This window comes from Candoia aspera, chromosome 4 (genome assembly GCF_035149785.1).
Source record: "Candoia aspera isolate rCanAsp1 chromosome 4, rCanAsp1.hap2, whole genome shotgun sequence".
NCBI classification, from domain to species: domain Eukaryota; kingdom Metazoa; phylum Chordata; class Lepidosauria; order Squamata; family Boidae; genus Candoia; species Candoia aspera.
Genome location: NC_086156.1, coordinates 49,999,106 through 50,024,328, shown reverse-complemented (window position 1 = coordinate 50,024,328; position 25,223 = coordinate 49,999,106). Strand labels below are relative to the sequence as shown.

The following is a 25,223-nucleotide window of genomic DNA, read 5'->3' as shown; positions in this document are numbered from 1 at the left end:
GTGGCCTGGGGGACCCCCTGGGGTGGCCTGGGGGACCCAGTACAAAGTGTGGAGGGCAGCCCAGAAAGCCTGGACGGGCCCCCACGGAGCTCCCCAGAATGGCAGAGCCACAGAGCAGCAGAGCCACAGCCTGGTGGCCAGGCGGTGCAGGAAGCTGTGACAAGGCTGGGAGGTGCAGCACAGCAGCCAGGCACTGTGAAGAACTCTGGGGGAGACCTGGCAGACTCATCTTGGAGCCCCCCAGAGCAGCAGAGGCACTGCGCGGTAGCCAGGCAGCACAGCGAACTCAGGAGGCATGGGGACTCCTTGGGGTGGCCCAGTGGATACAGCACAGAGTCCCCCAGAGAGCAGCCCTGCAGGCCCAGGCAGATCCCCCCAGAACAGCAGAGGCGCAGTGTGGCAACCAAGCAGTGCGTGGTCCCTTATGACGGCCCAGCAGACTCAGCGGGCTGTCTATAAACCTCCTGCAAGCCCCCAGTCTGCAGGAATAAGGAGCCAAGCATCATGGCAGATGAGACTCCGGAGTGAAGACCTGAGTGGACGAGTGAGCCCCCTAGAGCAGAGAGTGGAGTGCCCTGTTGGGGTCCCTTCAGTGTGATGAGTGGGGTACTCCCCCCCTGGTGTGAGAGATGGGAAGTTATGCATGTGGATGAGTTATGTATGTGGGGATCCTCTCTCCTTGAGTGAGAGTCAGGGAGGAAGAGAAATGAGTGGGGCACCCCCTGCCACCTAGTAAGAGAGGCCGGTGAAGGGGATGCAGTAGATGTGGGTGTGATGGTTGGGTTCCCACAGTGCTGAGAGCACGAGCTGAAGTGCTGGGGAGCTCACTACCACCCTGTGATTGCTAGGTGGATGTTCTTGTATGATTGGATGGAGGGACTCCTAACCAGGGAACCCGGAGGCCAGGATTGGGAGAAAATAGATATAGGAACTCTGAGGGATTTAAGGTAGGTTGTTCCATTCAGGTGGTGATGGGACAGGGGTGTCATGGCAGGAGTCAGAGGGTGGGCCATCTTCGGGAAGATGCCCCTCGTGTTTAGTGGCATGTTCCAGCCCTCTGCACTCAGACCCTGGCCCTGGATAGGAGACCCATGGAGGCCCTGGCTTTTGGCTGCTGCTTCTTAACACCAGGTCACTTAACAACAAGGCCCCCTTTATATACAATCTGATCATTGAGGAGGGGGCAGACCTGGCATGTATTAATGAGACCTGGCTGGGCCCGGAAGGAGAGGTACTCCCTTTGGAAATGTGCCCAGCCGGGTTCATGGTTTGGCACCAGCCAAGATTCCAGGACAGGGGAGGAGGGGTGGCTGTTGTCATCCAGGAATCTCTAGTGGCCTTCAGGGGCGCTGCTCCACAGGTAGCCGGTTGTGAGACCCTGTTTTTCAAGTTGGCCTCCCAAAAACAGTTGGGATTGTAGCTGTTGTACCAGCCTCCCTGCCATGTAGCAACCTCCTTGCCTGAGCTGCTGGAGGCCGTTTCGGGGCTGGCGGTATTGTTTCCCAGACTTATGGTCCTGGGGGACTTCAACCTGCCATCCCTGGGGCTTGCCTTGGAGGCGGCTCGGGAGTTCATGGCCACCATGGCAGCCATGGGCCTGTCTCAGATTATTCGGGACCTGACTTGAGACAGTGGACTTGGTTTTCTTGTCAGAGCAGTGGCAATGTGATCTGAGGGGAGAGCTACATAAAAAATAAAAAATACATACAAAGCTACCCTTTGTCATGGTCAGATCACACCCTGGTGACCCTGAGATTCTCTTACTCCACCCCCCTCCACAGGGAGGCAGGACCCATTCAAATGGTCTGCCCCCAGTGACTGATGGACCCAGTAGGGTTTCAGAGGTTGCTGGGGGTTATACTCAAGGATCTGGTGCACGGTCCAGTGGAGGCCCTGGCTGCTGCCTGGAATAGGGAGGCAGCAGGGGCCTTGGACAGGAACACATCTGTGCAACCTCTCTTGTCTCATCGAACCCGACACTCACAATGGTTTACGGAGGAGTTGAGGGTTCTGAAAAGGATTAAGAGACATCTAGAGTGCTGCTGGAGGAAGACAAGGACCAAACCCAACCGAATCCAAGCTAGAGCTGCTATTAAGGCCTGCCTTGTGGCAGTAAGAGCAGCAAAACGTCAATATTTCTCCACTCTTACTGCATCTGCAAAATGCCATCTGACAGCCCTGTTTAAGATCACCCTATCCCTTCTGGGGAAAGGGGGTCTAGTAACCCACAGACAGGGCTATGCAGAGGAGCTTTCTGGACATCTGGAGGATAAAATCACTTGGATCCATTCCACACTGGATGCCAAGCATGCAGCTTGGCCTGTGGAGGTGCCTGGGGAGTGTACTTACCCGGTTATCTGGGAACAGTTTGACCCTGTTGAGCCCGAGGAAGTGGACAGGATTCTCGGGACTGTAAATGCCACCACTTGTCAATTAGACCCTTGTCCATCCTGGTTGGTGAAGACAGCTTGGGAGGTGACATGTGGGTGGGTCTGGGTGATGGTGAATTCATCCTTCAGGGAGGGAGTGTTTCTGGCTGCCTTTAAAGAGGTGCTGGTGCACCCCCTCCTCAAGAAGCCATCACCAGCCATTTTTTTCTTGCTGTGATACTAGGAATCTGCTTTGTATAATTAGTATCCAGTTAGTTAGGTTTTCTTTCTAATATTAAACATCAGTTGAAACTTTTCGCCTGATCGTTATTATCATCATTATTTTTATGGCAGCTTTGCATGTACATGTAGGGCTACTATATCTGGCAAGATTCAAATGATTGTGCAATACAGAAAACTTAATTCTTTGTTTTCTTCTAACAGTCCTCCAAATTTTTGCAGGCTAGAAACGGTAATCCTAATATAGGGCTCAAATAGCTAGGTGAGTCCAAACAAATTTTTGCTGCCTGAGTAGAACATGAAGTAATGCCAACACATACTAGGTGCCTAATAATCAAGCCAGTTATTTTGACGTATGCATTTTTCACCAATCTCACAATAAAAATAAAATATTATAATAAATTAAATAACTAGTTATTTGCTGCCCTTTACAAGGTAACCACAGTCTATTGCCTTGTTAGTTGCCTTTCTTTGCTTAAATATAGGGCCAAGCATTCTTGTAAACTTTTATTGGTAAGATGGACAGATGGAAGGAAAGAAGGTGGATGAAGCATGTTGCTCCTCTACAATAATAGAATGTGATCCTGTGTCCTTGTTATCTGGATTCCATTTGGATCTAGCAGGAGTGAGATACATTGCTTTAAAGGGAAAGGGGGTACTCTCCAGATGCATTGGACTGAATCCATTTAATTCTCAGACAGTATGGCCAATGTTGGCTGGAAAATGTAAGAAATTGGATTTAGGAAGGCTGCATTAAGACTGGAATAGAAGTGTTAGTTATCTATAATATAATATATGGCTTGCAGAGAATGGGGGCATGCAGAAACACACACGTGGCACCTGTCTGTAAATCTTTAAACCAAATTAATATTTTCTTAGTGTTGCTCCACACATGCAGAGGGTAGTTACATAATCCTGGAAAAAGATGCAGCTGCTTTTAAGAGTTGCGGCAGATGCTAAGTGAATGAGCTCTGAAACACCTTTTTGACTTGAAGTCTAAATATGTACAGTCATTATCTACAGTTCTCCTGGTGTCACGTGTTCATTTTCTTTCTCTTTCTTTCTAGCCCAAAGGTTTTCGCCGTTATTACAGCTCTCCCCTCCTCATTCATGAACAGTTTGGCTGCATCAAGGAAGTGATGCCAATTGGTAAACTCCAATTAACTTTCTGTTTTATATTGTTTCTATTTTTCTATTCTCTGAGTCTTGGTGTTCAGCAGCCCACATGAACTTTTCTGTGTTTTCATTTGTGACACTCACTTTCCTTCCTGGAGCTGTCCAAACCTCGTTGAATAGGGAAAACTTCAAAAAGTAGGGGGAAAAAAACAGATGGAACAGCAACTCTAATTACATGTTACCCAGAGTTCATGAGCCTGAAAATTCCCATGCCAAGCCACCAAGTCCGGGACTGTTAACAGCATAAATAGAAGTGGGATAAAGAGTTTTTTTTCTTTACAAGTCACCTGGGTGGGGGATTCTAATTCAGTCTCATTACTTTTGGTGGCAGGGAAGTCCACAGACCATGATAAAATACAATTACATTTGATTAGTGAGTGGAGACAGCACAGACACTGAAAATCAGAAAGAAGTAGCAGGAGATGAACTGCCCATATCTGCAAAAATAAAAGTGCTTAGTCATTTACAGTTCACCCAGGTAGCTTCCTGGCTGAATTATAACATAAAGTAGGCCTTCTGAATCCCAACCTGAACCTCTTAACTATACTATTACACTACCTTGTCTTATGGCTCTTCCCAACATCTCCTGCAGTGTGGTTTCTGTTGGCAGAATGCTGGGAAAGCCTTTAGCCCAGGAGAGATCAGAAAAGTCACACACACCAGGCATATCTATAAAAATAATTTATTTACAGAAAGCAAAACAAAAGCAAAACATATTTAAAGGACTTAGCTCTCATTGAGAGCAAGCCTGGCTTGCTACATATCAGCAGAGAGAAAAAAGAGGAAGTAAGAAACAAGTCCGGGCAGGTTTCCTCCCCCCAGGCAATTTGCATGAAGCACGTGCGAGGAGACAATCAAATACAACCTCTTCACCCGGCCAAAATGATGAGGTACAATAGCAGTCTTAATCGTTAGTAGGAAAACCTCAACAGTTTCCTCCTGTCCTCAGTTTCTGCTGTTACTGTTGGGGGACCAAGGAGCAGGGAAGAGGATTCTGCCTGCCAGTGTCCCCCACTCTACACCCACCAAAAGCACAAACTCCTTGCCTTCCTGCTTGTCTCCCCTTCACTGACTGATTTCACACACCATCCATGGAGCCCTCCAAACAGCATGGAGCAACAATGGCAGCATGGCTGCAGCATGCAGTCAGGTTGGCTGCCTGGCTGGCCCTTTGCTGTGCCATTGCTGCCATGAAGCCAAAAGGCCAGTAAAGGGAGGCCAAAAAGTTAAGGCAAGGATTGTGCTGGGGAGAGGTGGTACCAGTGAAAATAGAGATCTTGCGGAATTCTTTCTGCAAGGTCACTATTCAGGAAGAGAGGGAGGGAGAGAATGTTGGCTACTAGATGAGGCTCTGTCATCTCCAGCAGTCAAAGGAGAAATGGCCCTGGTGGCACAGAACCTTGCAGTGAGATGGGAAGAGTTGCCATGCAGTGGTCCAGGTGGAGCCCTATAAATTTCTCAGATGCTTCCTCCGTACGGCATAGAATCCTTGCATAGGCAGTCTTGCTCCATTTTCTGATGGAATCTTTTTGATCCAGCCACAAAACAGATGGTGGCTCTGGTGTGAGGACATGTCTTCCACAAAGAGTAAGCAGCTCATCTCAAGGCTAGAGCGTGGGGGATGGTGTCTAGAGGCTTTGTTCCAAGATCTAATCCTCTGCCAAATGTTGTTGTTGTTATTATTAAAAAACTGGTTGTCTTCTTGGAATGATACATGTTATTTTTCAGTGTGTATGGAAAGAACCTGTCTTGCCTTATCCCTCAACTGGACTGGTGTTTTGTTTTTTTCCCCCTCAGCCTGTGGCAATAAAGTTGACCCTGTGTATGAAACCCTTCGCTTTGGAACTTCCTTGGCCCAGAAAACCAAGAAAGGCAGTACTGGGAGTAGCTCGGACTCACCAAAAAGGAATTCTGTAATTATACCATTTCTTTCTCTCTCCTTTAAAAACTCTCTTAATAGGATATGGGCTTCCTTATGTCCCTGCCTCACAAAATTTACAATCTACATTTCTATTTTCATATATTGGGGGGAAAGAACAACAGCAGATCGAAGAAAGGGCAAAGAATGCAAATATTAGGGATAAAGCTAGAAGGAGTAGGAATGAACAAAATTAATTAAAAGCATTGAAGTTTTTGAACTAAAGGATTGAGCAAAGGCTTTATAGAAAAAGGAGCAATTTGAAGAAGATGAAGAGTTAATCTACTGAAACATACAGGGCAGCAAATGAAAGCAGGCAGAATCGTTTAAGGGGGTTCAAAATCCTGAGCTGTCTGGGACTGACAGAGTGGGTAGAACATCACTCTCCACAGAAGGTCCAAAGTGTAGACCTTTCTGAAACAAATTCCATCCCATCCACAGCCAGATCTGGCTGGCACACCAAACTAGACAAACAAAAAAATATTTTCAGTGGCTTGAAATATTCTTGTAAGACAGAGAAACAGAAATAGAATAGTTGGGAAATCCTGATTTATGAGTTTGAGTTAGAATATTGATAATTCCACCAGAAGAACGGGGCCAGAATTATTCCTGATAATTACGGAGTAGCAAACAATTCTATAAATGCTTGCTTCTGCAAATGCACAAAATACCACACATATAGGATTGCAAATCTTTCAGAAGCAAAGGGAGGGGTAGTTACAGCATTCTGATGCTGTCAGCTGTGCTGTTGTAATGCAAAGAGGTTGGCTTCTCCAATAATCTTTGAAGAGCTCAAAGGTTCTTTAGGGCATAATTCTCTTCTGTCCTCCATTAGTACCATCTCAGTAGCTCTTGACACTTTAGTGGAGAAATGGGACACCCTCTCTACAATTTCAGGAGGGAAGCAATAGCAAAACTAGATTAGCCATCTGAGAATATATGCTGTAAAGCTGACCCACTGTGAGATTAGCACCTCTATTGTACAAGGATTAACTTCAGTTTACTTTATATATGCCAATTCTGCTTACTATATTGAGCTGCTTTAGGATTCCCAACAATTCTTTGTATGAGGGAAGATTTCCAGGATGAGCTTGTTGTTTATTCGTTTAGTCGCTTCCGACTCTTTGTGACTTCATGGACCAGCCCACGCCAGAGCTTCCTGTCGGTCGTCAACACCCCCAGCTCCCCCAGGGACAAGTCCGTCACCTCTAGAATATCATCCATCCACCTTGCCCTTGGTCGGCCCCTCTTCCTTTTGCCCTCCACTCTCCCTAGCATCAGCATCTTCTCCAGGGTGTCCTGTCTTCTCATTATGTGGCCAGAGTATTTCAGTTTTGCCTTTAATATTCCCTCAAGTGAGCAGTCTGGCTTTATTTCCTGGAGGATGGACTGGTTTGATCTTCTTGCAGTCCAAGGCACTCTCAGAATTTTCCTCCAACACCACAGTTCCAAGGCATGTATCTTCCTTCTCTCAGCCTTCCTTATGGTCCAGCTCTCACAGCCATATGTTACTACGGGGAACACCATTGCTTTAACTATGCGGACCTTTGTTGTCAGTGTGATGTCTCTGCTCTTAACTATTTTATCGAGATTTGTCATTGCTCTTCTCCCAAGGATTAAGCGTCTTCTGATTTCCTGACTGCAGTCAGCATCTGCAGTAATCTTCGCACCTAGAAATACAAAGTCTTTCACTGCTTCTACATTTTCTCCCTCTATTTGCCAGTTATCAAGCAAGCTGGTTGCCATAATCTTGGTTTTTTTGAGGTTTAGCTACAAGCCAGCTTTTGCACTTTCTTCTTTCACCTTCATCATAAGGCTCCTCAGTTCCTCTTCCCTTTCAGCCATCAAAGTGGTATCATCTGCATATCTGAGATTGTTAATGTTTCTTCCAGCGATTTTAACTCCAGCCTTGGTTTCCTCAAGCCCAGCATGTCGCATGATGTGTTCTGCATACAAGTTGAATAGGTAGGGTGAGAGTATACAGCCCTGCCGTACTCCTTTCCCAATCTTAAACCAGTCCGTTGTTCCGTGGTCTGTTCTTACTGTTGCTACTTGGTTGTTATACAGATTCTTCAGGAGGCAGACAAGATGACTTGGTATCCCCATACCACTAAGAACTTGCCACAATTTGTTATGGTCCACACAGTCAAAGGCTTTAGAATAGTCAATAAAACAGAAATAGATGTTTTTCTGAAACTCCCTGGCTTTTTCCATTATCCAGCGGATATTGGCAATTTGGTCCCTAGTTCCTCTGCCTTTTCTAAACCCAGCTTGTGCATCTGGCAATTCTCGCTCCATGAATTGCTGAAGTCTACCTTGCAGGATCTTGAGCATTACCTTACTGGCATGTGAAATGAGTGCCACTGTTCAATAGTTTGAACATTCTTTAGTGTTTCCCTTTTTTGGTATGGGGATATAAGTTGATTTTTTCCTATCTGATGGCCATTCTTGTGTTTTCCAAATTTGCTGGCATATAGCATGCATTACCTTGACAGCATCATCTTGCAAGATTTTGAACAGTTCAGCTGGGATGCCGTCGTCTCCTGCTGCCTTGTTATTAGCAATGCTTCTTAAGGCCCATTCAACCTCACTCTTCAGGATGTCTGGCTCTAGCTCACTGACCACACCGTCAAAGCTATCCCCGATATTGTTATCCTTCCTATACAGGTCTTCCATATATTCTTGCCACCTTTTCTTGATCTCTTCTTCTTCTGTTAGGTCCTTGCCATCTTTGTTTTTGATCATACCCATTTTTGCCTGGAATTTACCTCCGATGGTTCTAATTTTCTGGAAGAGGTCTCTTGTCCTTCCTATTCTATTGTCTTCTTCCACTTCCGCGCATTGCTTGTTTAAAAATAATTCCTTATCTCTTCTGGCTAACCTCTGGAATTTTGCATTTAATTGGGCATATCTCCCCCTATCACTGTTGCCTTTTGCTTTCCTTCTTTCTTGGGCTACTTCTAGTGTCTCAGCAGACAGCCATTTTGCCTTCTTGGTTTTCTCTTTCTTTGGGATGTATTTTGTTGCCGCCTCCTGAACAATGCTGCCAACTTCTGTCCAGAGTTCTTCCGGGACCCTATCTACTAAGTCCAGTCCCTTAAATCGATTCTTCACCTCCACTGCATATTCCTTAGGAATATTAGTGAGCTCATATCTAGCTGATCTGTGGGTCTTCCCTAATCTCTTTAGTCTGATCCTAAATTGTGCAAGAAGAAGTTCGTGATCTGAACTACAGTCAGCTCCAGACCTTGTTTTTACCAACTGTATAGATGTCCGCCACCTTTGGCTGCAAAGGATGTAGTCAATCTGGTTTCGGTGTTGTCCATCTGGGGAAGTCCATGTATAAAGCCATCTCTTAGGTTGCTGGAAGAGAGTGTTTGTTATGCACATTGAGTTGTCTTGGCAAAATTCTATCAGCCTATGTCCTGCTTTATTTTGTTCACCCAGGCCATGCTTACCTGTAATTCCAGGTGTCATTTGACTGCCCACCTTAGCATTCCAGTCTCCCGTGATGAAAATAACATCTCTTTTAGGCGTGTTGTCCAGTAGGTGCTGCAGATCCTCATAGAACTGATCTACTTCAGCTTCTTCAGCATCTGTGGTTGGGGCATATATTTGGATCACTGTGATGTTAGATGGCTTGCCCTGAATTCGAATTGAGATCATTCTATCATTTTTTGGATTGTATCCCAGCACTGCTTTAGCCACTTTACTATTAATTATGAAGGCTACTCCATTTCTTCTGTGGTCCTCTTGTCCACAGTAGTAGATCTGGTGGTCATTTGATGTGAAGTGGCCCATTCCAGTCCATTTCAGTTTACTGACGCCCAAAATATCTATCTTTAATCTTGACATCTCACTAATAACCACATCCAATTTGCCCTGGCTCATAGATCTTACATTCCAGGTTCCAATGGTGTGTTGGTCCTTAGAACATCGGATTCGCCGTTCACCACCAGCACCGTCGGCCGCTAGCCGTCCTTTTGGCTTTGAGCTAGCTACGTCATCACCTCTGGGCTAGTTGAACTCATCCTCTGTTCCTCCCCAGTAGCATTTTGACCATCTTCCGACCTGGGGGTCTCATCTTCCGATGGTATACCGACATATTTCTGGTTGTACTGATCCATTTAGTTTTCACGGCAAGAATACTGGGATGGGTTGCCATTACCTTCCCCAGGGATCGCATTTAGTCTGACCACTCTGTCATGACCTTCCCGTCTTGGGTGGCCCTTCACGGTTTAGCTCATGGCATCATTGAGGTGCTCAAGCTCCAGCACCACAACAAGGTAACGATCCTTTGCTGATGTTCAGGATGAGCACTGCAGATCAAAAACTAGGTTAATTCTCTGGGCTCTATTTTCCAAAGACATCGTACTTTTCAATCTCTTTTAGCCAAATCAAAATATACTTGCCAAGCATCAAAATAAAAAACTCTCTAGCCCCATGTTCTCCTAAATGACGTTGGGTAACCTGATGCCCTATAGCTTCCTGAGCCCTCGTGCCCCTTTGTTCTCTTCTAACTACAATGTAACTGCTAAAATTCACAGTACAGTTTTTTCCACCTTTTAAGTCAAATCTGACAACGTAAGCTGTAAGGTAAATTCAAGCTACTTAGGTAAACAAACCAAAAAAAAAAAACTAGAAGAAGAAGAAACAGCCCCAGACCCCCCGTAAATCCTTGGGAGAAAGAACAGAAAATACTGAACATTATCCTCTCAAAAAGATTGTCCATCACCCCTGCCCTAAATGCATATGCACTTAATGTTGGCCCAGCCTCTGCTTATTTCATTCCAGACTTAGAAAGGCACCCAATTAATCAATTTATTTATTATGGTTGTAGACCAGTACATAGAAGGCACCCTCTGAAAAGACCCTCTGAAATCAATCAGTGAAACCTTATAGGATGTGTGATTTGCATGCAGAAGCCTTCCATTCCCAGCCTCTAATCTTACCCATTAAGTAAGATTCCCATTTTATGCACTGCAGAGCAGCTGCCATCAGTTCTGACAATGTTGGCTCAGTGTAAAGTATTTTCCGTGACGCGGTGGCGCTGCGGGTTAAACCGCTGAGCTGTCGATCGGAAGGTCGGCGGTTCGAAACCGCGCGGCGGGGTGAGCTCCCGTTGTTAATCCCAGCTCCTGCTCACCTAGCAGTTCGAAAACATGCCAATGTGAGTAGATCAATAGGTACCGCTTCGGCGGGAAGGTAACGGCGTTCCGAGTCGTCATGCTGGCCACATGACCCGGAAGTGTCTATGACAACGCCGGCTCCAAGGCTTAGAAACGGAGATGAGCACCGCCCCCTAGAGTCGAATTCGACTGGACTTTACGTCAAGGGAAACCTTTACCTTTACCTTATGCAAGAGTTGGACTAGTTAGATAGAGATCAGGAGTAAGATGTAGTTTTGCTTCTCCCATGTAGCATCAGCTCTTCTCTAATTGTCTTAATTGCTACTGTTAGAGCTGCTCCAAAGAATTCACCCTCACAGAGAAGGGTTCTGGATCTCTTGAAAGCTTATATATCACTACTGAAATGATCTATCAAACCCAATCACTGTCATATTTCATAAATAGAAGGCTAAATTTCGTTAAATGTTTTGCTCCTTTTCATTGATTTCTGTAATTCATTCAGAGATCAGAATTTCCTAAGTGTAATTATTTCATGTCAAATTGGTAAAGTGTTCCCTTAAATAATAAATGATTACTCAAGCACAGAAAACATGAACATAATGTCAGCTTGCCTTGAAATTTTGATCAGATGGAGAGTGGGTATAGGTTTCTAATGCCAATATATTGTGGGATTTACTTCTTGTGGAGTCAGGCTGTGAAATAGGAGGTGACGCATAAATGTGTAGTTTTTAATACTACAGGCATTTTGAAAACACACATGAACTTCAGTTGATTAGACCTTGGAATTTAGAAGTATATTTAACTTGTTGATTTATTACATTATTGTCTCACATTCCTTCAGGTTGTTTATGACAGTGAATCTGATTCTTTCTTCTTCCCATTTTATCTTCACAACAGTGTTGTGAGATAGGTAAAAATTAAAAAGAGGAGTGATCCAAGTTCACCCAGTGAGCTTCACCATTGAGCAGGAATTTTCAAATGTATTTTATTCATATATTTCAATTATTTGTATGCCACCCCCATCTAAGACTTAAGGCAATTCATGACTCAGTAAATTCATAAAACCATGAAAACTGTCAGAGCAATAAAACAATGTCTTGTGACATCACTTTATATTATTATAATACCATATCTCATAATAAAAAGTATCTCAACAATCCAAAGGCATAAAACCAGCATAGCAAGACATCCTGTAGGCAGCTATCCCCACTTAAGTGACACCTTATGATCCAAGACTCTACATCTTGCCAGCCCTTCTAAACAGGAAATACACCATCCTGACCTTGGAGGTCAACCTGTTGTAGAATGTTAAAGTTGCAACTAAGAAAATCTGTCTCTAGACCCAAGCCCCTATGACCTTAATTTCCCTACTTATGTTCCAGCATTTGAATTATGGAACCCTATTAGCTGTAGACAAATCCTATTATAATCCACCAAAGGAATATGGTCATGTTTGTTGGCAGAGTGCTAGAAAGCATTTGGCCCAGGAGAGATCAGAAAAGTCACACACCAGGCATTTCTATAAAAATAATTTTATTTACAGAAAACAAACATATTTAAAGGCTGTTTGCTGAGAGGAGAGATTTCTCTCAGCTGCATACTCCCTGCAAGCCTACACAGAAGGGAAACTGAAACTAAAACAAGTTCAGGCAAGTTCCTCCCTTAGGCAATGCAACCATTAACATGTGAAAAGGGGACAATTAAATTCAACCTCTTCACCCGGCCAAAATGATTAGTTACCATAGTAACCTTAACCTGTAGTAGAAAACATATTAACACTCCCCTTTTTACACTATAGATTAAGATGCAAACCAATCTTCTCTGACAACTTTATATGTCTTTCCATTCACATTACTTTACCATTATCTCCCCTTTGGTTTAACAGAAAGCTACCATTCTTCTGTGTTTTTCCAAACCTAGGTTGTTATAATTCCAAGGCTTTTTAATGTGAAATGGCTTTTCATGCAGGCTTCAAAATCAAGCCTTTGTTTTTCTGTTGATGTGAACAGCAGCAAATCATCAACATAAATGCACAGATACACACAGCCTTGTTTGTCCTTCTTCATATATACACAGGGATCTGCTTTTCCTTTTTCAAAACCAAAATTCTGCAGTTTTTCGTCTACTTTTTGGTTCCAGGATCTAGCAGCTTGTTTTAACCCATAGATTGACTTCTGCAGTTCACAGACTAGATTCTCCCCTTTTTCATAGCCAGGGGGTTGCTGCATGTATAATCTGTGGTCTAAATCACCATAGAGAAATGCAGTTTGAATGTCATAGTGGTTAACTGACATTCCCTTGAGTGCAGCAACTTTTAACAGTAATCTAATTGATTCACCTTTAGTAACTGGTGCAAAAGTCTTGTCAAAGTCTAAATCTTTCCTTTGAGTGAACCCTTTTTGCAACCAACCTTGCTTTATATTTTTGGATTTTGCCATCAGCATCCCTTTTCAGTTTGAAAACCCACCTACAACCCAGACGGCGTTCATTGGGAGGTAGATTTACCAGTTTCCATGTTTTATTTTCTTTCAAGGATGCTAATTCCTGTTGCGTGGCAGAATGCCAATTTTGTGCAATCTCAGGTGGTAAAGCATTCACTTGTTCTAAAGACTCAGGTTCTGTGAATATGTGAAAAGCCTTTACTGTTTCAGCCTGAAAACGTGATGGAGATCTCAGAGGAGCCTTTATTACTCCTCTGAGATCTGCGAGGTAATACAGGGCTTAAATTTTGACTCCTATCACTTTCCTGAGAAGCATCTCTCTCATCAGACAGATCTTCAGTTTGCTTTTCTGGTTTAATGTCCTCATCAGGCAAAAGATCACCATCAGCAAGTCCTTGCTGTTCTCTTGTGGTGGTCAGATCAACTGGAGAGCTAGAATTTAATCTCCCCCAGTTTTGTTCAGCAAAAGAAGCGCTTTTGCTAATTATTAATTTCTCTCCCATTATGAACCTGTAGCTCCTCTGGCTTGGTTCATACCCAACAAAGATGGCTTTCTTTGTTGTGGGGCCTCCTTTCCTTCTCTGCTGTTTTGGAATGTGAACCCATGCAATGCTACCAAACACTCTAAGATGGTTTACCTTTGGTTTCACACCATAAAACAAATGGAATGGAGTGTCCTGAATCACAGAGTTATACAATCTGTTTTGTACATAAGTGGCAGTAGATATGGCCTCTCCCCATTACTTAAAAGATAATTGTGAATCTTTAATCATGCATTCCATCGCATTTTGCAAGGTTCTGCCCTTTCTTTCAGCAACACCATTTTGCTGAGGGGTGTAAGGGTTAGAAAGAATTTGTTCTATCCCCTTTTCCACTAGGAACCTTCTGAATTTGTGAGAAAGGTATTCTCCTCCTCTATCACATTGGAGTGCAGATACAGGCCTAGGGAATTTTCCATTTGCCCATGTCACAAAACTTTTAAATTTCTCAAATGCCTCATCTTTATGTTTTAAGATGTGATAAATGTGTATCTTGAGAAATCATCAATGATGGTCATTGCATACCTTGCTTGTCCAAGACTTGGAGCAAAAGGACCAATAATGTCAGAGTGTACAATTTCCAAAGGTCTAGTTGTAACTCTGTCGCTGTGCTTGCTCACAGGAGCTTTTAGTGTTTTGCATTCTTTGCAAACTACACAGTCTAAGTATTTATCACAGGGTTTTATCTTTAGGTCAGCACATAGCTGTGGCATTTGTGCTATATACTTGAAATTAGCATGGCCAAATCTCCTGTGCATCAGGTGTACACATTGGTCATGATATGGAGTGTTGCCAACTGCAGCCTTGCAGCTTGGCTTCCTTGCATTTTGCACAATGTACAAGGAGTCTTTTAATATACCAGTAGCACACAATTTTCCATTTTTACGTATCTCACAACCATTTTTCTTAAATGTTATGACATACCCTGTTGTAGCCAATTGTGCCACAGATAAAAGGTTTGATTGTAAATTTGGCACATACAACACACCTTTTACAGTTTCCCCCAAGCAGGATAAATACAAGTCACCTTGTCCCATAATTTTGGTCACAGACCCATCAGCCAAAGATACACCTTGTCTTTCAGTTTTAGTCAGTGACACAAAAGAGCTTTTACAATTACATAAATGACAACTGGCCCCAGAATCTAACACCCATACATCAGAATTACCCTTCTCAGCAACCTGTGCAATTTGGGTTGTCTGAAGAGACTTCTTCTGTGTTGCCCTTGTGTTCTTCTTCTCTGTCTTTCTACTCTTGGGTCTCATGGCACAGTCTCTTTGCAAAATGTCCAGCTGAACCACAAGTGAAGCATCGCTGGCTGGCTAGCGCTGTGGCCTCAGCTTCTGTTCCCTTCTTTTCCCTTGTTTTCTGGTACTGCAGCTTTCCAGAAGAGATGGGGGGGGATCTTTCCTCTCTCTTCTCCCATTCAGCGAGTAAGCGCTGTGTAACATACGATGGGGTGAGGTCTGCTTCAGGCATAGCCTCCAGGGTACAAATCAGGGTGTCCCACGTTTCATTTAGTAAGGACAGGAGGATATAGGATTTTGTGAGAGGTGTAAATTCCATTCCTCTCTCCTGCAACTCAACAAACAGCTGCTGAATATGATGCAGGTGCTCAGGAAGGCTATCTCCTTCTGCAAGGTAGGCTTTGTACAGCTTTTTTGTCAAGGTAACTTTATTCCCTGCGCTTGCCTTTACATACAAGTCTCTCAAAGTGTCCCAAAGTTGCTTTGCAGACTGCATACCTCGCACGTGGACTAGCTGGTTGTCCTCAACTCCCAGGATAATGGTGGCTCTAGCCTGCTCATCCTGTCTCAGCCATTCAGCACTGGGATTTGGGGGGGGGGGGTTGCTCACTAATTGGCAGGCAAAGATTCTCTCTGCAAAGATACATCTCCATCTTCAGGGCCCAATTCAAATAGTTGGTCTCTGATAGGCGCTCCAAAAGCATTGCTGACGGCTGGGAGGTAGCCATGGCTTCTTCCTTCTTTTGCAAGTCACCTCAGCTGGCTTCTTTGTCCTGTAGACCGGCAGTTGCTGGAAAATCTCCAGGTGGCTCCAAAGAAAATCTTCACAGGTCTTTGCTACCTGCCTTTAAATTGTGCATGAGGTGTGGAGCTGATCTCTCTATTCTGTCTGGGGTTTTACTGGGCTTACTGGGTTTACTGGGCTGCTTACTGGGCCCATAACCTGTTGGCAGAGTGCTAGAAAGCATTTGGCCCAGGAGAGATCAGAAAAGACACACACCAGGCATTTCTATAAAAATAATTTTATTTACAGAAAACAAACATATTTAAAGGCTGTTTGCTGAGAGGAGAGATTTCTCTCAGCTGCATACTCTCTGCAAACCTACACAGAAGGGAAACTGAAACTAAAACAAGTTCAGGCAAGTTCCTCCCTTAGGCAATGCAACCATTAACACGTGAAAAGGGGACAGTTAAATTCAACCTCTCCACCCGGCCAAAATGATTAGTTACCATAGTAACCTTAACCTGTAGTAGAAAACATATTAACAATGTTTGTCTGCCAGTGCTTGTTAACATATTAAAAACGTAAGTAAACTTTATAGCACCTTAAAGATTAACAAATCTGTTATTTCATGAGCTATCATAGATCATTATCTATTTCATCTAGCTCTAAAATCCGTAGATTATATTTTATGCAATTGATAAAGTCAACTGGGTTCCATACAATTTGTGCAGCAATGACATGCTTTAGCTTTTAGGTTGCTAGAAAATTACTTGCTCTTTTTATAACTAAACATCCGTTGTCAATCATCATTCATCAAATTCTTTGTAGCCAGTTATTTAAAAAGTAGTCTCAAAGGAATGTCAGGCATGACCCATGAAACAAAACCTGGGATGGGAAAGAACAGTATTATGCAAATGAAGAGATGATAAGTTTACTTCATAGTGGATTGAATACATACCTACAGTAGTTGGAGTAGAATAGACTACACTCTTGATTAAGCTACTTAATTCTAAGTAGGATTTAGTAAATCTGCTTTGACCATAACCACATCTCTTTCCAACCGTCATCTGGATTCAGTGCAGCAAGCAAGAGCAGACTGAGTCCCAACAGTGCATGTTTTCAGCTTTCACTTAAGTATATGATCTTGGGGAGTTAAAACATTGCACACAAGGAGATGCAATGCCTTTCCCTGACATTGAATAGCTATGCTGATTAGGCAATTATCTGAGTGGACCTCCAGCATGTTGAGGAACACCAATTTGGGAAGGACTGATCCAAAAAGCTTAGTATCCTGTTTCTTCTCCCGTATAAATGAAAACATGTTTACACACCATTGAACATCTAGGGCATCAGTTTATCCCATACATATTGCTATCCTTCCATCAGGTATTCAAAATGCCTCTGGATAGCACAGTAGAAGCAGCACTGAATCTCCACTCTTAATTCCCCCTGCGCTCACCGCTATCATCAATTTGTTGGCACGTTTGATCGTTTTTTTTTTTCACCTTGTCACTCATTTTCACTCTGTTGCCTTTTTTCTGTGTCACAGACATCAGATTTGGCAGAAGTTCCTGAGGAAAGAGGCAGTCCGGGAAATATGTTTGACATAAACAGACAACGCAGCAATAGTGGTAAGTGCAAAGCTATCAGTAATAGCTCCAACGTAGAATATCTCACAGAGCCCTGAAGTACAAACTCTGTTTGGGATTAATGTCAGAAGGTTGCAGACAGATACTGAGGAGGCAGTTGTTTACTCCCTTCTACATTCCCAGGGTTTTTAATAATTAAATATGTTCTGTTTCTTGGTACACTGCCAATAAGTCCTAAAAAATTGCAGTAAATGCTTTATAGCTGTAATGGTTGCCTATTCTAAAACACTATCAGACTCATGAGCAGGTTCATAAAGATATCTGATTTATTAAAGAACAGTATGCAGGATCACAGAGAAAGCTGAGAATGATGAAAGCGCGCCAAATTCAAACTAAAAACCCTCGGTGCAAATGAGATCCCTCCCCCCGTAGAATCTTCCCAGGCTCACAATCCCAGATGCTCCTAACGGCTTCTGATGGTCTGCGGGAAAAGGCCTTGAGCAGATAACATAACCCAAACACATTCCATTGTACTGATTTCACATACAGAGCTTGGTACAAGGTCTCACAGCAGCTCCCTCCCAAACAGAAACGCGCGTCAGCGCCATGGCATGTGAAACGTTACAATGTATAAACTACATTGAAACAGTGAACATGACAATAGCCCTATTTAACATTCATGTTTTCCATATTTAAAAAGATCTATTATCTGTGAGATATTTCTCACAGTACAGGAAAGTTGTTGATGCAGTTCTGTGTGTGTTTCACAATAAACTTTAGCAGAATAAAAACAATTTGTTTGATTATCATTTGATTAGATTACTGTTGTCTCATCAGAAGATCAGCATAGAAAATTATACAGGAGCTACTCCAAAACACTCCTCTTGGCAGAGTTACAAAATTGCCTGTGCTGTCTGCAAAGCCATGGTAATGGCAAAACTTTTGTTGTGTTCCCAAGGCTTCTGATAATAGAGCACACAAACATTAATTAAGGATATTAAGTGTATTGAAGGATATTCATGGGTATTAAATAGTTTAAAGTCTGGACTTGTTTGCCACACAGGTTCTTCAGTGATAGGTGATTAAAAATCAAATACATACCCACATATTATAAGACATTTTTTAGTCTTTGTCCTGTGCTAATCTTTGGAACATGGCAATATTGCCAAGCACCAAGAACCTATAGAAATTGAGGAGGTGGTAGAGTTAGTCTGGTCCCTCTGAGATAGAGATATCCACCTCAGATCCCATGACTAGTCCTATGAATACAAGGGAAACACCACTGCCTGTTGATTCTAAGTGGTGGGATTCATACAGTAATTATAGGGGGCATGCGGAATAGTCTGAGCCAAGAAAATAACTTGAGAAAACATCTAATGAGCCCTTCTCTAGTTCACATGAAGATAAAGTGAGGGAAGGGGGAAGCACATTCAGACTTGCAAGATTCTGTTACTGTAGTTGTTACAATAAACATAGTCCTGACCTTCATGGCACTGGTTTGGTCTACCTTGTAGGACTGATAGTAACCCAGAAGATCCTAAAAAAGTATTCATCATCAAGATCTATATTCCATGGTCCCACATCCTATGAGCCAGAAATTATAGCGAAGTTTGCTAACTTCTTAAATAATCTAATACAGAATTTAAGCAGATAGAACTGATGATAAGCACTGCCATTTGGCATATGCCAACGTGGGGAGATTTTGTTTATACTTTCATTGCTGCATTGCAACTCAGTTCTCATCAGAGATGTAAGAATGCTAATGCTTTGATTATGGAAGTGTTCCTTAAGGAAAACTTATGCTAGTAATAGTTTGAATGCTATTCCTGAATGCTGTTAAAACCTCCTGCAATGCCTTGCCATATATACACCCCAGACAGACTTGAGCAGGCCCAAATATACTCCCAGTGGCTGAGATAACCGAAAGAAATTTAGTGACAATTGATATTCATGTGTGAGCATTATCAGTCCCAGGAAGAATTTTTATGTTTCTGAAAACAGATTTTTACAGGTGAATGTTGACAATAATAATTGCTTCTTGTCAGAAGCCATATGTGCATAGGAGAAAAGTGAGGTTACATATATATACATATACAGTGTGTATGTGTATACTCTACACATTCTTTGCTTTTTTCCCATACATTTCCCTTCAGTTAAAGAATAAGCAGGACTATTTATAAAGTGAAGTTTTTAATGCCAATAGTAAAATCAGTGTTCATAGCTTTCAACCCTTTCTCTTTAAAAGTCTTCCCAGATGAAAATAAAAGAATAGGACATTGGTGGTTTGGTTCTTAGGAAGAGTATCTTAATAGGAGTGCAAGTTACAAATCCTTGCAGGCAAAGATAAAATGAAAGTGCAAAAATAATGGTAGTACAAATGGTGGGACTTCTTTGGCAAGTAGGTTCTTGGTCCTAAAATATATTTTTCTCTCTGATTACAGTATTTACATACTCAGTAAATGGTACGTCAGACTTTGGAGAAGAACCAAAGAAAATAAACTCGGTACTACAGGTGACTTTTTAAATATGATAATAGCATATTGTATTTAATATGAATACCTAAATTAATAAATAAAACATATATTTAAATATGATAATAAATGATAATTTGCTGAATGTGTTTTCTGCCCCCCCCAAAAAAGTCCTCTTTTTTTAAATAAAACTTGGAATTGGGCATGCCCATACTGCTTCTGCACATCTATCCCAGATCTCTGAATCACAGAATTATAGGAAGATAAATTACAATAATTCAGTTGAATATAGATAGAGCAACTGGGGGAATGAGGAACACTGCCTGCTAAGGGTTTCAATAGTAGGTTGGGTATGCTGTGGGTCCCCCGTCAGCCAGGGAGTGTCAGTTGGCGGGAACTAGAATGCGTGCCTTCTCTTCTGTAGCGCCTACCCTCTGGAACATCCTCCCTCCAGAAATTAGGATGTCCCCGACCCTGTTGGCCTTTCGTACGGCCATAAAGACCTGGCTTTGTGCCCAAGCCTGGGGCCTCGAGCATGTGGATGGTCCCGTCTCTTGGCTGTATTAACATCCATACATTGCTCACTTGGCAGCCATGTATATTTTTTTTGTATTTATTTTATGTTTTAACTGTTTTAATTGTAATTGTTTTAATTGTTTTATAGTTTTATTGTTGTAAGCCGCCCAGAGTCACTTGCTGAGATGGGCGGCTATAGAAATCAATCAAACAGACAGACAAACAAACAAATAAATGTTTCCAGTTCTGTGAAGCTTTCAGCCAAACAGGTTTACAATTTCACTGCAAAACCTTTTCATTAATCTGGGGTGGGGAAAGAGGGGGAATTGGACAGGGCAAAGCCAAAAAGCGTATCCCAATCACTTTGTCTTAGAATTTACCATTTGACTAGCCAATTTATAGTGGCAAAACCCTTGTCAGTTTTATTGCACTCTTACAGTGGAGGAAGCTGAAGCCACCTGCTTTTGTAAAGATGGGTCTGTCTGCATCTATTCATTATTCTGATAACTGCTATTAGACTTCACATCAGTGCAAGAGCCAATTCTCACAGATCCAAAGATCTCCTTATCTTTGGCAGTATTTGTTACAACCTTAGATGATTGATGCTTCTTGAGCTAGACCCTTTATAATAATTTATGTAGATAGTCATTTCATACTCAAGTACAGATGTACCATTTTCTCAACCATTAGGTTACCTCAATCTGTGAACTGAATGATTTTAATTTGCATTAGGTAGAGATGGGGGAGAGTTTTGTTTGGTATACAGTTTTCAATAAACTATCTAATTTTCTCTTTCTGGACTAGTATGCAGAAAGATTGTTCTTTTTTTTTTTTTACTGCCCGGATCTCTAAAGATATAATTCTTTGCTAGAAATTGCATGTGTTAAGTAAAAGTTTGCACAACAATACATATTTTAGAAAAAGTATATTAAAAAGTATATATTAGACACAGGTATGGAAATAAATATGAATTTTCATTCATTTTTAAATCACTACTGATGCAGAAATCGGATGGAATGGAGCTAAAGTTAAATACATGGAGAACTGATATGGACTAGAAATAGACATAAATACATATTCGGTGTGGAATGGTTCCAGTTCCCAATGATTAAACAAGAACAACCATAAAAAGCCTTTTCTTCCCCTCTTAATATAAGCTGCTGAGAACAAGAAAGCTTGAGAGAAAATAGAAGTAGATTTGTGTATGAAACCAGTTCTGATGCTGAAAAAAAATGCCTAGGTTCTATATGTACTCAAACAACTTCTTTCCAAATTCTCCATTTACCTTCCTGGATCACTCTTTTGCATGTGTCTTGTCTGGTGGATCTTGAGATTGTACCAGCAAAGTAGACCCTACAAATCTGAAGTCTGTCCACTGTTGCAGTATCTATAATGCTGAGTGGCTTCTCAGTCAGCGTTTGCTGTAGTTGTTACTCATCACTGAATATCCCCTCTCCAGCTTTAGAGCTAATAGCTCATGAACTTTATTTCAAAATAAGTTTAGACCCCATCAGGTAAATTTCACCAATTATGTTCTACACTGAGTTAAGAAGGGCAGACAGAATAAAGTCAGATCGAAACATAGCTATTGGTCCCTGGTACATAGCAAACCAAACATATTTCAAAATAGTACCTCACTTTCAAGGGGGAAGTATATGTGCTCTCCAACATGATCTTTCTGCAAAACTGGTAGTAATCCATCCTCCTCTTCTTTGTTCCTCCTCTTCTATAATCAAGGGATCTCTTAATAAAGATACGGTACAGATGAATACCTATGTTGCCTTGTACAAATTTGTACCACAAGAGCATGAAGATTTAGAAATGAGGTAATGCTAATGTATACCATATATTTCATCTGCATGAATTACTTTTATTTGTTTTAATATACATATTTAGACATCACTTTTTTGCCAACAATGCTCAAGCTTTTTTAAAAAACTGATGTGAATTTGGGACGCTGAGGGCTACATTTAGTTGTGATTGGCTTGTTTCACTGATTTTATTGGAATCAAAACCAGTAGGTTTTAATTCCAGCTAAACATTATAAATAATTTTATACCTCTACGGTATGTTGGATGAATAAATGGCAGAATTTACTGGTGCTCTTGCGTATTAATAGAGACATGTAAACTCATTACAAATGTTTGTTTTTTAATCATAGGCCAGGAGATAGAGTTACACTACTAGAAGATTCAAATGAAGATTGGTGGAAGGTACAATCAAAATAACTTCAATAAAGTTGAAAATGGAAGAAGTGAACATTATATTAGACTTTTTTGTCAGTACATTAGTGTCATGTTCACTGATTCAATGTAGTTTATACATCGTAACGTTTCACACGCCATGGCGCTGACGCGCGTTTCTGTTTGGGAGGGAGCTGCTGTGAGACCTTGTACCAAGCTCTATATGTGAAATCAGTACAATGGAATGTGTTTGGGTTATGTTATCTGCTCAAGGTCTTTTCCCGCAGACCATCAGAAACTGTTAGGAGCACCTGGGATTATGAACTTGAGAAGACTCTGCGGGGGGATGGATTTCATTTGCACCGAGGGTTTTTAGTTTGAATTTGGCGCGCTTTCATCATTCTCAGCTTTCTTTGTGATCCTGCATACTATTCTTTAATAAATCAGATATCTCTGAAATCCTACTTATGAGTCTGATGGTGTTTTAGAATAGGCAACCATTACATTAGTACAAATTCATTTGCATCCCAATACTCTGTTTTGCTAACAAAGTAGCCTATTGTAGAACTTTTCCAGTGCAGAACAGTTCTTTGTTCATTGGTTAGTTGTTTTATAGTGGGAAAGTAAAGGAACTTTCCTTCTTTTTCAGGTTAAAATGCAATAGATAGAGCAGGGGAATGCATTCAAACCATCAAGTTATCTGGTGGTTACCTTAGACGTTGGTATCAATTATAGTACCTATCCCCAACCAGATGTTCTCCAAATATGTTGGATTATCGCTTCCATCATCCTCAGCCAGCATGCAAACCACTTGCTGAATATTGATGAAGGAAGTTGTAGTCTGCCATACTTGGGGAGCTAGGGTTGGGGAGGATGGGTTAGACTATCTGGCCAAGGCTGGAATGATTAAACTTCAGATTCCAGATTCAGATTTTAATGAAACTCACTGGGTGATGGTAGACTCTGCTGGAGCTATCTCACAAAGCTAGTTATCTCACTCACTGAAGGGAGAACAGAGCAATTCACTCTGAGGAAGTGGCAGAAGAGCATATACAGAATTCAAAATTTAATACTATGTAATGATTGTCTTGTCATCATGTCCTATTCACAGGGGAAAATAGAAGACCGAATTGGTTTTTTTCCTGCTAATTTCGTTCAAAGATTACAAGATGAAAAAGTTTTCAAATGTATCAGAACATTCATTGGATGCAAGGAACAAGGACAGATAACCCTAAAAGAGAACCATGTAAGTAAACTTAAAACTATTTCCTCGGCTTTAAAATGTTAAGGACCTATCTTCCCTTTAAGAAAATTGGTTCCATCAAATACTATGGTTCATGATTCCACCCAAAAATTATAAAGATTTGTGATCCAAAGCCATAGACTTACATCAGTGGTAAATCCACTGACCAATGCTAGACACTTAACACAAGTAATACAAAGCTGGTCCATGAAAGGGCAAGGGCTTGTTGTCTACTTAAAAGAGATGATTAAATATATGCTGTCAATGCTTAGAGAAGAAAAAGTAATTTTGCTATTTTTATATACATACAAACAGATTTAAATTGAGAGAATTCTATGGGATCATGCTGATATCAGAATTAATAGGCATGAGCTGTGAAATCAAAAGCTCTTAGCTACAACTGTGGGATGAAGAAGTCCATTAGTAGTTGACTTATACCATTGATCAAGTTCAATCAAACTCTTTTGGACAATGTTGTTGAGAACATAGCAGTGGGTAGTCATAGGCATTTGCAGTGGAAGCAAGCGGCCAATTTCCACCCATTTTACAGTGTATTTGAGTGTGAAGGCACAACATAGCTATGAAAGGGCAGAGATTGCACTGGGAAGTCATGATGCATATTTTGTCATTTTGATTTTATCATACTTAGAAACATATGCCTGTGTGTGCAGGGAGGGCTAAAATCCAATGGCAAATTGAGGAAAGAGAAAATGATGAGTGAAACTAGCACCAGACTAGGTCTTTGGTCATTTAGTTTAATCTTTCTTTCTTTCTTTCTTTCTTTCTTTCTTTCTTTCTTTCTTTCTTTCATTCATTTGATTTAGGTGCTGCCTGACTCCAAACTGACTCTGGGCAACTCACAATATAGCAAACAAAATAGAAGCACAATACAGAATAAATAGACAAGTTGGATCCTGCTCCTCAGTATAAAATATATACAAAAAACACATCCAAGAAGTGATTCTGTCCACCTTAACTCAGGCCTGGGAGAACAGCCAGGTCTTCAAGGCCTTCTGGAATGCCAGTAGCGTGGAGCCACACCAATTTCAGGAAGGATCTCATTCCAGAGGGCAGGCATCACAGCACAGAAGCCATGCTTCCTGGCTCCTGATAGATGGCACCATTTAATGAAAAGGATCCAGAGCATGCCCTGATGTTCCTGCCTGCCCTCTCAACTCCCCCAGCCCACTTGCACCCCTTGTTCCCTCCTCCCAGGCCAAGGCACCATTCACCACCCACCCCATACACCCCATACATCACAACACTATGTGCATCTAAATTTCCAATATGAAGTTACATTCCCTTTTCTTGATGGGATGTTTTTAAAATTAGTAGGCCCATCTCATGCCTCAGGAACATTCATCTGAAGGTTTGATTCACTAGCTTGAGGTGGATTTCTTAATTTTTAAAAGGGTGCTTCATGTCACAAACAGGAATA

At 41.8% G+C, this 25,223-nt stretch overlaps 1 protein-coding gene across 3 annotated transcripts in view; it reads left to right on the top strand.

Annotated features, from left to right (window-relative positions):
• STAC (SH3 and cysteine rich domain) overlaps nt 1-25,223 on the top strand; it is a 78,321-nt gene that overhangs the window by 46,675 nt on the left and 6,423 nt on the right. For 2 of the 3 annotated variants that reach the window (XM_063304092.1, XM_063304094.1), the window contains exons 4-10: nt 3,677-3,758; nt 5,583-5,698; nt 17,333-17,414; nt 19,814-19,884; nt 22,097-22,185; nt 22,521-22,572; nt 23,654-23,788. In XM_063304092.1, the coding sequence (XP_063160162.1) occupies nt 3,677-3,758; nt 5,583-5,698; nt 17,333-17,414; nt 19,814-19,884; nt 22,097-22,185; nt 22,521-22,572; nt 23,654-23,788 (627 nt within the window). The remainder of the gene's footprint in view (nt 1-3,676; nt 3,759-5,582; nt 5,699-17,332; nt 17,415-19,813; nt 19,885-22,096; nt 22,186-22,520; nt 22,573-23,653; nt 23,789-25,223) is intronic. The other variant, XM_063304093.1, reaches the window with a different exon arrangement.